A 13358-nucleotide genomic window follows, 5' to 3' on the forward strand; every position below is an offset into this window, starting at 1 on the left:
CTTCGGCTCAGGTCATGATCCTGGAGTCCCGGGATCGAGTCCCGCATCGGGCTCCCTGCTCGGCGGGGAGTCTCCTTCTCCCTCTGACCCTCCTCCCTCTCATGCTGTCTCTCATTCTCTCTGTCTCAAATAAATAAATAAAATCTTAAAAAAAAAAAAAAATGGATATCATAAAAAAGACATAAATTTCTGAGAATGTTAAACATTAAAGGCATCAGATTAAAAGTCCCACAGACAGGGGCGCCTGGGTGGCTCAGTCGGTTAAGCGACTGCCTTCGGCTCAGGTCATGATCCTGGAGTCCCGGGATCGAGTCCCGCATCAGGCTCCCTGCTCGGCAGGGAGTCTGCTTCTCCCTCTGACCCTCCTCCCTCTCATGCTGTTTCTCTCTCGCTCGCTCTCTAAAAAATAAAAAAATAAAATCTTAAAAAAAAAGAAAGAAAGAAAACGTGAATGATTAAGAGATACAAGTGCGGGGCGCCTGGGTGGCTCAGTTGGTTAAGCGACTGCCTTCGGCTCAGGTCATGATCCTGGAGTCCCGGGATCGAGTCCCGCATTGGGCTCCCTGCTCGGCGGGGAGTCTGCTTCTCCCTCTGACCCTCCTCCCTCTCATGCTCTCTGTCTCTCATTCTCTCTCTCTCAAATAAATAAATAAAATCTTTAAAAAAAAAAAAAACAAAAACCAAAGACTGTATTCCCCCGCTCACTCGTTTCTGTCCACTGCAGTACTAATGGAATCCATGGAACCCAAAGACACTTTCGACAGAGACGTGTATCAAGCGGTACAACGTTACACTGAAAAACAACACAACTATCTCCAAAGTGACTGAGAGTGTGCCTGAGACCCAGGCACCTCCTCCCACTGCACTCACACTCTGCACTCGGCTCTTTGAATCAGTAGCTCTAGCTCCCTCAGCCTCAGATGTGGAGATGGACTCCCTTCAACCTCCTGGGCCACCCCAGTTTCAGGGCAATCTGACCCCAGCAAGGGGCGGCAACGGCTCTGAGACGAGTAAGGGCCCTGCGCTGCTGCGCTCTGAGGACCCTTTGTTTGTCAACTGTCCACTCTCTGGGGCCTTCCCCAGTTTGTCCCCAGAGGGTGGGGAGAGGTTCCAGACAGAGTGGCTGCAACCTGGTTGAGAGTCAAAAGTGAAAAGGACCATGTGGGAGAAGCACCTTCAAGGAACCCATGTTCCCAGAGCCAGCGAAAGCACTGTCCTCAGCACATCCCGACCAGGGCCTGCGGGGACAAAGGAAGACACCACACGCCACTGGGAGAAGGTGCTCCCTCAGCTCCCAGGGAGGGGGTGGGGTGGGGCGGGGCAGGGCAGGGCAGGGAGGCCCACGGCCTTGTTGCTCCTGTCCTGATGGCTGAGAACCAGCACGGAACCACCCACAGAAACTACCCCGTGTGCATGAGACGTCCTCCCCAAAGGCAAAGAGGAGCTACTGTAAGCCAAGCCATGAATGCCGGGCTCACTAGTCCAACAGGTGCAGACGGCCCTGCCCCCTCTCTCGAAGCAGCCAGCATTGCCAACCAGCCACCTGAGCATCTTGGCAACAGGAGGTCCTTTTATAAAGTTAGCAAAACTTCATCCTGGTTCCCTGGACTCACAACAGCAGCAAGCTTTCAACACCCGGCCCGGGACAGCTGAGGTGCCCAGGTGGACCATCTGTGATACACGAAACCACCAAGAGGCCGTCTCTCCCACACCTCACAAGTTCAGACCCTGCTCTGCAGGCCGCCCCTGGCCACTTCCAGGGCATCTGCACTCGATGCCATGTTTGGCGGCTGTCAGCTCACTGCCATGGTGCCTGACCACGCCTGCCCTGGGCGGGGACACCAGGCAGGAAGCAGCACTCCACCAGTCCAGGCTCCAGGACCGTGAAGTGTGTTCCAGTAAGGACTCAGGCAGCCCGTCACCCACTTATAACACCCTAATATCCCATCTTCCCCTGATTGGGATAAATCCCCCATGGATCCAAACAGACAAGCTCTTCACTGTGATTCAAACGCCAAAGGCCTGGAGCAAGTGGTCACTGAGTGAAGTGGATTCAGCTTGTCCACACCCCTAGCCGGTGTTCCTAGTTGGAGAAGAGCAGTTGTTGAGAAGGAGGCACTATTTTGATTAAATATCCTCTTTAAAGTGGTGTGAGCGTCACAAGGTTCCCTTCTGTATCCCGTCCGGTTCACTCTATGAAGCACAAGATGTGGGCACAAGCTTGTGGCCAAAGCAACCTGTTTCTCGGGCCCTCCCATCTATCAAACATCTAGCTAAGGCCAGAAAACCAATGTCCTCTTTCCAGAACAAAAGCTGACCACTTCCTGAGCAGTAGGGCCATGACTCATTAGGGTGAGAGGGGTGGGAAGAAGGCAGAAGCGGGACACTCCCCCAGTGCAGGATGGACTCCTTGCCTGTGTCATCCCAACCACCAAGAGGCGACCTGCTCGGCCCCCCAAGTCAAAGGGCCCATTCCATATGTGGGAAATGACATTTAAAACCACACTGAGACACCACACATCCGCAAGAATGGCCGAGAATAAAAAAGACTGGCGGGGGGCGCCTGGGTGGCTTAGTCGTTGAGCGTCTGCCTTCGGCTCAGGTCATGATCCCAGGGTCCTGGGATCGAGCCCCGCATCGGGCTCTCTGCTCAGCAGGAAGCCTGCTTCTCCCTCTCCCACTGCCCCTGCTTGTGTTCCCTCTCTCGCTGTGTCTCTGTCAAAAAATAAATAAAATCTTAAAAAAAAAAAAAGAAAAAAGAAAAAAGACTGGTGGCATCAAGGGTTGGCAAGGGTGTGGGCAACCAGTGCGGGAAGGGCTGCGACATGCTCCACCCTGTGACCCAAGCAGTCCCGCTCCTGGGTATCTGCCCAAGAAACCAGAAGGTAGAGCCACACAGTGACCTGCACAAGAACACTCACAGCAGCTTTGTTCATAATGGTCAAAAACTGGAAACAGCCTGGTGTCCACCAATAAAGAACTGAGAAACAGGGTGTCACAGTGGAATACTGCTTGGCACGAAGCAGCAAGCAACTAAAACGTGCAACGTGGTCAGATCTCAGAAGCACGTTGAAGGAAGGACGTCTTCCTCCACCGAGCACATGTGTCACAAGTCCTAGAACAAGCACGTCGAGGACAAGGTGGGACAAAGCAGAGACCGGCACCTGCCTCCAGGTGGGGGAAGGGCATGGCAGATGAGAGCTTCCAAGCACCCACACACACGCATCTGTCACAACCAGCAGGTACACACTTAAAATGTGTGCATGTCACTGCAGAGAAACTGTACATTAAGAATGGAACGTTGAGGGGTGCCTGGGTGGCTTAGTCGTTAAGCGTCTGCCTTCGGCTCAGGTCATGATCCAAGGGTCCTGGGATCGAGCCCCACATCGGGCTCCCTGCTCCGCAGAGAGCCTGCTTCTCCCTCTCCCCCTCCCCCTACTTGTGTTCCCTCTCTCGCTGTCTGTCAAATAAATAAAATCTTTAAAAAAAAAAAAAAAAAAGAATGGAACGTTGAGGGGCATCTGGCTGGCTCAGCCAGAGCACCATGTGACTCCTGAGCTCAGGGTCAGGAGTCTGAGCCCCCTGATGGGTGCAGAGAGGATGTAAAATAAGTAAAGTTAAAAACAAAAAAAAAACACTTGAATGCCGAACTCTACATGCTGGTATGCATGCTCCAGTATTCAGGGGGGAGTGACCGATGTCTGCACTTTTCTCTGAAATACGCCCAGAAAGATGTGAACAGCTACATGAAGAAGTGTAGACAACAGAGCGCTAACTACAGAAGGGTCTGAGTCGGGGGACGTTAAGTGCTTGTAAGTCTTTTTAAGTCACTCTATGTTGGAGAAATTTTCAAACTATGAAGGCTAAGAAAAAGCCTGCAGTGAGATGCCACCTCATCCCTCTGGGGCTCACAGGCGCGTGCAAGCTGGTGAGGGGCTGCTTGTGGGCTGCCGACGCTGTGCGGGGCACCCTGTGCGGGGGACACACACCAGAGCCAGCACATCACGCTGTGCACACCCCCAGAGAGGCGTGCGGGAGCACTCACTCCAGCACGTCTGCGCTGCTCGCAGCGACGGTGGCCTCTACCATAATCAAACACTGTACGTAGTACCTGGTGTCTGTGGCTTAGGCATCAAGAGCACGCTCCTCCCAATACAGAATTATTCACACTGCAGCATGTTCGGGCCATATGGGTTACAACATAATACAGCTTAATGTGGCTGAAAAAAATCTTAATATATCCACAGGGGAACAGATGAACACTACATCCATCTCTACTTCAACAGAAAGCGTTTCTATTAAACCAATTCGCAATCCTATTTGGAAGTTTCCATTCCTGGTGAAAAAGGCAACAGAGAGGAGCTCCTGGTTCCCTGCCGGCCGCATCTCACCTGTTTCGAGTAGCCCCCATAGATGACAATGCTGCCCTGGGGGGTGATGGACATCTGGCAGCCTGACCGAGGTGCGGGCCCAGCCCCTGATGGGGACAGTCTGCTCCAAGCGAACGTGTCCAGGTTAAAGGCATACACATCATTGTAGTAGATGTAATCTCTGGTTATAACACAGGGACACAAACGAGGAGATGGGAACATTAAAAAGTGAACCTGATTCAAATTAAAGGTAAATTTTCTGCCATTCGTAGTAAGTTATTGGTTTCAATAAAGTTTAAACCCACATGGGGCACCTGGGTGGCTCAGCTGTTAAGCGTCTGCCTTCGGCTCAGGTCATGATCCCAGGGTCCTGGGATCGAGCACCACATCGGGCTCCCTGCTCCTCGGGAAGCCTGCTTCTCCCTCTCCCAATCCCCCTGCTTGTGTTCCCTCTCTCGCTGTGTCTCTATCAAATTAAAAAAAAAAAAAAGTTTAAATCCACATGAAGGGACCGCGGGCATATGTGAGTTTGCATCTGGAAACTAGAGATAATGCTAGCTTAAAGAATACAGTAATCTGCCTGGATCTGAAAGCCTTTTTAGGCTGAAAGTTATACCATACTTCCTGACAAAGTTTACAAAATCACAATCTTGCAAATCGTTACATTAGGTTTCCACGTGTGTAATTTTTAGTTCATGAATTACAGAGCCAGGTGAATACTCAGACACTTAGAGCTGGGCTAGGGCTGGGAGGAGACCCTGAGCTGGGCTGAGCATTCCTGAAACCAGTGTGCCTAGAGGCCCGTCCCGGGGGCCCAGCAGCCCGGCAGCAGCAGGAGGGCCCTGCCTAGTGCACCTGGGACTGAAGTGGCCAAGGACTCGAGTGCAGAAGGGACCTGGAGAAGGAGCCTGTGCGTGGGAAAACAGCAGCTCGAGGATGCAGTGTTCTGATGTAACGTCATGGACAGTCACAGGCAAAGCCAAGGGGCCTCAGGTCGGAATGACATGAGAAGAATAAGAGGTGCTCTCTAGGTATTCAGAACAGGCAGCCAGGCCTGAAGTGAGAAGCCATCCCACAGTCTGAGCCCGAGTGGGGCGCCCCGCAGCCAGCGTGTGGAAGGGCCGCCAGGAGAGGAGCGTGGGCCAGAGGCCGGGGTCCCCTGCCGCACACAGCCCGGGGCACAGGGCGCCACCTGGCAGGTGCCCCTCCTGACTGGCACCCACGGAAACGCACCTTCTGTAGGATGGCTTTTCATACGTGAACGGAGAACATGAATGCTCAGAGTTCTGAGAAGGCATCGCTAGATTCTACTGTTTCCTCAGATTTCACCCTGCAGATTTTTAGTAAAAAAACTCTATTCTAGGGACGCCTAGTGGCTCAGTTGGTTGGACATCTGCCTTCAGCTCAGGTCATGATCCCACTGTCTTGGGATGGGGCCCCATGTCGGGCTCCCTGCTCAATGGGGAGCCTGCTTCTCTCTCTGCCCCTGCTCGTGCTTGCTTTCTCTCTCTCAAATAAATAAAATCTTTAAAAAAAAAAAAAATGCTGTTCTACACATAAATATCAACTGTTCTTTGGTTTTTACAAGTCAAACTAACTTGTTTCATATGGAAGGTGACCACACAGGTAGCTTTACTAGTACCGTGTTTTCCTACGTGTTTTAATACTTTATAAACAATAACTTTAAGCAAGGTAACAGATGATAATAGTTTTGAAAACAGTTCTGATTTTGAAAAAGTTGCAGATTACAACCATTATAAACCATGATCCACTTTCTAACCTGTGAGCTCCCAGGGGAAGGCCTGCGTTGGTCCCACCATCTTGCACACAAGCGGTGAATTAATGTACCAACACACTCACGAATCCCCGCGTGTGTGACAAATAATTCCTAGTTTTTTTTTTTTTTAAAGTGCCCAGAATAAATAATAAATGACAATCCCTTAGGTATAAACTTCTACAAACAGCCAGGGCTCTCTCACCCGATACGGCAATAACCCGCGTGCGCCTGCAGGGCAGGAGGGCAGGCTGCCCGAAAAGGAGCAATTTTCTGTGGAGGCCACGCTGCTCTGGGCACTGGTGAGCCTGGTGTCCTCATCTATGACGTGGGACCACAACCTGTTCTACCAACGGGATGGTCTTTGAGACTCAACATTAAAGCATCAGTACACCCATGTTATAGCTTTAAGGACACAAAAATCACTCCTGTTTAAGTTGAACTGAATTATGCTTTTAAAATCCCCTCCAAGGGTATTTAAGAATTTATATCTCCTTTTCTCAATTAATAAAACGTCTTTGATTCATGAAGACAAACTGCAGCTTTAATTGAGCCAAATCTACACCACAACACCTCGACGAAGACCGGGGTAACGGGGGGGTATGAAACACAGCAAGACTCCTAACATGGACCTCCTCCTTCACATCCACGTACAACGATGGATTTAGGAGCCAGTCATTATCAGAAAAAATCATGTGACAGAAATGTGAGCGGTACTACGACCATTCGTATATTGATGACTCTGCTATTCCTTAAGGGGTTAGGAGACGGAAGCCTAGAATACGGCCACTGGGAGAGACACGCGCCCACCCTCCTCCACGTAGGGCCTGGTCAGGGGCAAAGCACAACACGTGGGCCTTCGCCAGGTAGGACAGCCTTGCCACGTTACACAATCCAGCAGTGCATGACGATGATGACAGGAACACAGACCTGTCACCACATGTCCTGTTTCTTGGGACTGAACTCAGGACCTTCAAGAGGCTATGGTGTGGACGACAGGCCCCCAACAACCGGAGAGCCGGCGAGCCTGGCCTGGCGTGAGCACACACAGAACACATGATCACGGCAGCTCGTACCAATGTGGCCACACACGGGCACACGGGAGGCCCCTCTTCAGACATCACTGCTCTCGCTGCGTTCCCCAACACTGAGAAGTTCAAAGTAATTTTAGGCCAGAGGCTCTCAGGGTGGGGTCCCCTGGCCAGCAGCAGCAGCATCACCTGCAAGTTTGCAGAAATGCAGATTCTCAGATCCCGCCCCAGGCCTACTGAGTCAGAAACCAAAGGGTGGGGCCCGGCAACCAGACTTTTAACAAGCCCTCCGGGGGATGCCGTACCAGGCTAATGGTGGAGAATCCTGTGTTACATAGGACTGGCCATATCATTTGCAGGTCTCAGTGTAAAATAAAAATGCAGAGCCCATTATTCAATAACTATTAAGAATTTCAAGACACTGACAGCAGAGCATGGGGGTCCTGTGGGGTTGCCTCAGCTGCATATCCACAAAGCTGGCTCTGGTTTTAGGGATGGGCAGTGTTTTCCATGTGTATTCAGAATGGTTCTTCCCACAAAAAGTCCACTCCTTACTGTTCCAGGAAAGAAAGATGTCCTGCTATTGGTACCAACCTTGTACTCTCATGGAAGCCACCAAAAAGGATTAACTGTCTCTTCCAGGCTACCATCCGATGTCCACTCCGACCTGAAGGGCCTCCTGTTGATCTGAAATGAAGGGAAAAAAAAAAAAAAAAAGACCACCTTTTACACTGATTTCGGTTTCATAAGCACCTACTGAGTACCATTCAACTTGACCACAAGTAACCCGAACCATCCTCAGTCTACCTAGCTGCTGTAAACATGGACAATCAAATAGGAGACAGTCTCCACGACCTTGGAGTAAAGATCTCTGAGAGCAAGCAGGGACTTAGATACAGAAACTGGACTCCATTAAAACAGAAAACCTCAGCTCTTCAAAATAAACCATTACAGAATAAAACAGCAGGAGATGGGGGGGGGGGGAGATTTCTGCAAACACTCATCTAACCGATGACTCGCACCCAGAATACATAGAAGAACTCTTGTGCAAAAGATTTGAAGAGAAGGCTGAATAAAAACAGGAAAGAAAAGACACACAAATGGCCAACAAAGACAGCAAGAGATGGTCACCTCCCTCCATCATCAGTTGTTTGGTGAACAAGCTGAAAGCACAGTATGCCTCCTACCACAGGCCACTAGCGGCCAAAACCCAATGACAGGATCAAGTCCTCAGGAAGCACAAGCCGAGAGCTGGCTCCCTCACACAGCATGGGGGCAGGTGTAAGATGGCATGACCACTGCGACCCTTCCTTACACCGTGAAATGCACTTGGCACACCACTTGGCAATGGGATGCCAGATCCTTACTCAGATATGAAAACACAAGTGCATACAAAGACCTACATAGACACATTGAGAGAAGCTTGATTCAGAACTGTCAAAAACCAAAAGCAGCGAACAGATGCCTCGACGACTGAATGACTAGTGCGGTACGTTCATACAATGGAATACTTGTCGGCAACAAAAGGGGGCTGTCTCCTGCTACACACAATATGGACAGGTCTCAAAGACATCACACTCAGCAAAAGCAGGCGTCAGAAGAGCACGTACTGTAGGATTCCACTTCTAGGAGATTCTTAAAAAGGCAAAAATCAACCTATGGTGATGAGAGTAGCTGCCTAGGGCCAAAGATTACAAGAGGACTGACAGCAAGTGAGCAGGAGAGAACTTTGGAGTGACAGACACCTCATCTGTCCCAAGTATGGCGGTGGTTAGACAGGTCTCTGCATTAGCTGAAACTCCTCTCTAACTGTCCAGCTAAAAGGTAGTCATTTTATTGAATGTGATTTTATCTCATTAAACCTGATATTAAAATACATGGCAATAAATAACAGAAGGGACTTTTTGAGTTCTCGTCTGGCATACAAGGGACTTGGAAGTCACAAGTCTGTCCCAACAAGTAGAAAAACTGAACAGATTGAAAGTCAACAACTCTTCTTGGATCACACACAGGTCAAAGTGCTGGCCCCAAAGTAAAGACAGACAGGTGAATACAGGAGCCACGCTTCCAGAAGCAGAGGCTCACGAGCAGACACTGCCAGGAAAACCTGAACTGGACAGACTGCTGGAGGCTCAGGGCAGCCACACTCAGAGTGGAACACTCCAGGGGGACCCGGTCACTCCAGGGGCCCCACCGTGCCATGACACTTACGCGAGGGGCTCAAACGCATTCCCACAGTAAATATCACAGAAAAATCCCCTCGTGCTTCTGGCAGGGGCAGGGGAGGGCAGAAGGAACCATTCTGAAAAGCACCCGAGCGTTCTATTCCCTCCGGGGAAAGTAGCTAACCAGAGCCCACGGCGTGCTGGAGCAGTAACAGAGCCAAACTGACTCACAGAAGAGCAATGCCCAACTCCCGCTCCCTCTGGGCAGGCTGGTCCACCGACGAAGAGGAGGAAAGAAACTGAGAGGCACTTGGGGAGTTCCCAGTCCGAGGCACGGGCTCAGTAAAGACCTGAGACCTCGGGGGCGCCTGGGTGGCTCAGTTGGTTAAGTGACTGCCTTCGGCTCAGGTCATGATCCTGGAGTCCCGGGATCGAGTCCCGCATCGGGCTCCCTGCTCGGCAGGGAGTCTGCTTCTCCCTCTAACCCTCCTCCCTCTCATGCTCTCTATCTCTCATTCTCTCTCTTGCAAATAAATAAAAATCTTAAAAAATAATAAAAAAAAAAAAAAAAAAAAAAAGACCTGAGACCTCCTCACCGGACAAGTGCATGCCTCCCCTGCTCACACACCTCACCACCACACTCCTGAAGGCCTATTTTCGGCACCTCCTCCTAACTGGTACATCACATCCCTCCTAGTGAGGGGACACTTGCAAGGCACCTGAAAGGCAAAAACACAGTCTGAGGGTTCCAGAGCAAGCACCAGAACCAGATAGGCAGGGGTGCTGGAACCACAAGACCAGGAATTTAAAACAACTGTGATGAATACGCTAAGGGCTGCAACGGATAAAGCAGACAGCATGCAAGGACAGATGGACAATGAAAGCAGCGAGACAGAAATCCTAAGAAAGAACCAGAAAGAAATACAAGAGATCAAACCACTAACAGAAATGCAGACAGCCCAGAATGGCTCGGACGCGTTCACGAGCAGGCCAATGTGGTTAAGAACCCCCGAGCCAGAGGATACAGCAATGAAAAGCTTGAAAACCCAAAACCAAGGAGAACCAAGACTGGGAAAAAACAACAGACTGTGGGACAATTATGCTATAAAGGTGTAAAAGAAGCACAGTGGGCTTGCCAGAAGGAGAAAACAGAGGAACAGAAGAAAAATACAAAACGATGAGAATTTCCCCAAACTGAACTCTTGACATCAAACCACAGATGCAGGATGGTCAGAGGACACTAAGCGGGCTACATGCCAAGAAAGGATACCTAGGCCTGTCATTTTCAAATGACAGAAAAGCAAAGATAAAGGAAAAATCCTGAAAGAAGCCACGGGAAAAAGAGCACTTTACCTACAGAGAAACAAAGATGAGAATCAAATCCAACTCTTGCTCAGACACCGTGCCAGCAAGGAGAGAGTGGAATGAAGTATTTATGGTGTTGGGAGAAAAACATCAGCAACACACAACTCTGTGCTCTGCGGAAGTATCCTTCCAAAGTAAAGGAGAAATAAGACTTTTCCGACAAACGAAAATTAATGGACTTGGCTGCCCATAGACCTGCCTCACAAGAAATGAGAGAGTGAGAGAGATTTGGGTCAGTAACTTGGATCTACATAAAGGAAGGAAAAGAACTGAAGAAGGAATAAAGTGAAGGTAAAATAAAAACTTCTTTCTTACTCTTAACCGATCTAACAAATAACAGTTTGTTCCCAGTGACAGGAGCAGCGATGCATGTGACTGTGGGCTTCTATACACACGTTCGTAAGCTTGTTCCTATCAGTGAGACAAAAGACAGCAATGATACAAGGACAAGGGAAGGAATGAAGATTATTTTGCTCTTTCAATGTATCCACACAACTCATGAAGTGGTACAGTGTTATCTGAAGGTGGACTTGGATTAGTTGTAAATGTACACTGCCAATCGTAGGGCAGCCACCAAAAACAGTAAAAACATTGGTATAACTGATATGCTAAGAAAGGAGAAAACTGGAATCCTACAACATGCTCAATTAAAACCATAAAAAACGACCAAAAAGAGTCAAAGACAAACAGAAGAACAAAGGACAAGAGCAACAAACAGAATACAGTAACAAATACGGTAGATAATCCAGTATATCAATAATCACTTTGAACGTTAATGGTCTAAATGCACCATTTAAATGACAGAGATCATCAGAGCAGATCAAACACAAGACCCAGCTATGTGTTGTCTACAAGTAACCCACTTTAAACATAAAGATACATGCAGATAAAAAGTATACACATGGAGAACATACACCATGCCGACAACTAATCAAAGAAAAGTAAGAGTAACTACATTTCAGAGAGAGCAGATTTTAAAGCAAGGAAAGTTACCAGGGATTTAGATGGGCATTACCTAAGTATACAAGGATCAACTCTCCGAAAAGACAAGAGGTAACAGTTCTTAACATGTACAAACCCAACAAGAGAATGTCAAACTATATGAGGCAAAAACTAACAGAAATGCAAGGAGAAACAGACTTATCTGCTGTCACAGTTGGAAAATTCAATGCCCCGCTCTCAAAAATGGACAGACACAGCAGCAGAAATCAGCAAGGACAGAGCTGAACTCAACACCACCATCTATCAACGGAATGTAACGGACATTCACAGACCACTTCATCCAACAACGGGCAGAATACGTTCTTCTCAAGCTCACCTAGACCGTTCACCATGATAGACCACGTTCTGGGCCACAAAACACACCACAGCGAGTTGAAAAGAAGAGAAATCATACAATGTCTGCTTTTAGACCACAGTAGGATTAAACTAGAAATCAATAACAGAAAGATAGCTGGGAAATCCCCAAATACACAGAGATTAAAACAACACCCTTATAAATAACATGTGGGTCAAAGAAGAAATAGAAGAAATTTTTTTTTAAAGATTTTATTTGTCAGACAGAGAGAAAGAGAGAATGTAGCACAAGCAGGGGGGGAAGTGGCAGGCAGAGGGAGAAGCAGGCTCCCTGCTGAGCAAGGAGCTCAATGAGGGACTCAATCTCAGGACCCTGAGATCCTGACCTGAGCCGAAGGCAGATGCTTAACCAACTGAGCCACCCAGGCGTCCCTAAATAGGAGAAATTTAAAAATATTTTTAACTAAATGAAAATGAAAACACAATTTACCAAAATCTGTGGGATGCAGTGAAAGCAAACACTTAGAAGGAAATCTGTAGGACTGAATGCACATATTAGAAAAGAAAAAAGATCTAAAGTCAATAATCTAATTTTCCACCTTAGGAAACTTGAAAAAGGAGAGGAAACTAAACCCAAAGTAAGCAGAAGAAAAGAAGAAGAATGAGAGCAGAAATTAGTATTGTTGAAAACTCTGGAAAATTTTGAAATATTTGGAAAATAGAGAACAACAAAGCCAAAAGCTGATTCAATAAGCCTCTAGGCAAGCTCAGAAAAAAAGAGAGAACACGGGGCGCCTGGGTGGCTCAGCCATTAAGCATCTGCCTTTGGCCCAGGTCATGATCCCGGGGTCCTGGGATTGAGCCCCGCATCGGGCTCCCTGCTCCACGGGAAGCCTGCTTCTCCCTCTCCCACTCCCCCTGCTTGTGTTCCCTCTCTTGCTGTCTCTCTCTGTCAAATAAGTAAAATCTTTAAAAAGAAAAAAAAAAAGAGAGAGAGAACACAAATTACTAATACCAAAATTAAAGAGGGAACATCACTGAAGATTCTATAGAAATTAAAAAGATAAAAAAAAAAAAAAAAAACACCAATACTATAAACAACTCTATGCCCACAAATTTGATAACCTGGATAAAGTGGATCAATTCCTTAAAAGACATAACTTACCAAAATCCACACAAGAAGAGGACAATCTGAATAGGCTGACATCTATTAAAGATACTGAATTAATAACTGATAATCTTCCAAAACAGAAAGCACCAGGTGCATAGGGGTTCACTGTGAATTCTACCCAACATTTAAGGAAAAAATGATACCAATCTTCTATCATCTCTTTCAGAGCACAGCTTCTATCGTCTA

The 13358-nt window shown here is 48.1% G+C and overlaps 1 protein-coding gene across 3 annotated transcripts in view; it reads right to left on the reverse strand.

Moving 5' to 3' along the window:
* The window catches only part of KLHDC4 (kelch domain containing 4), a 52834-nt gene that overhangs the window by 7190 nt on the left and 32286 nt on the right, over nucleotides 1–13358 (reverse strand). For all 3 annotated transcript variants that reach the window (XM_044922087.1, XM_021702438.2, XR_006541385.1), the window contains exons 6-7: nucleotides 7770–7862; nucleotides 4392–4551 (exon numbers count right to left, since the gene is read on the reverse strand). In XM_044922087.1, coding sequence (XP_044778022.1) covers nucleotides 4392–4551; nucleotides 7770–7862 — 253 coding nt within the window. The remainder of the gene's footprint in view (nucleotides 1–4391; nucleotides 4552–7769; nucleotides 7863–13358) is intronic.

The sequence above is a fragment of the Neomonachus schauinslandi genome, chromosome 16, assembly GCF_002201575.2.
Source record: "Neomonachus schauinslandi chromosome 16, ASM220157v2, whole genome shotgun sequence".
NCBI classification, from domain to species: Eukaryota; Metazoa; Chordata; class Mammalia; order Carnivora; family Phocidae; genus Neomonachus; species Neomonachus schauinslandi.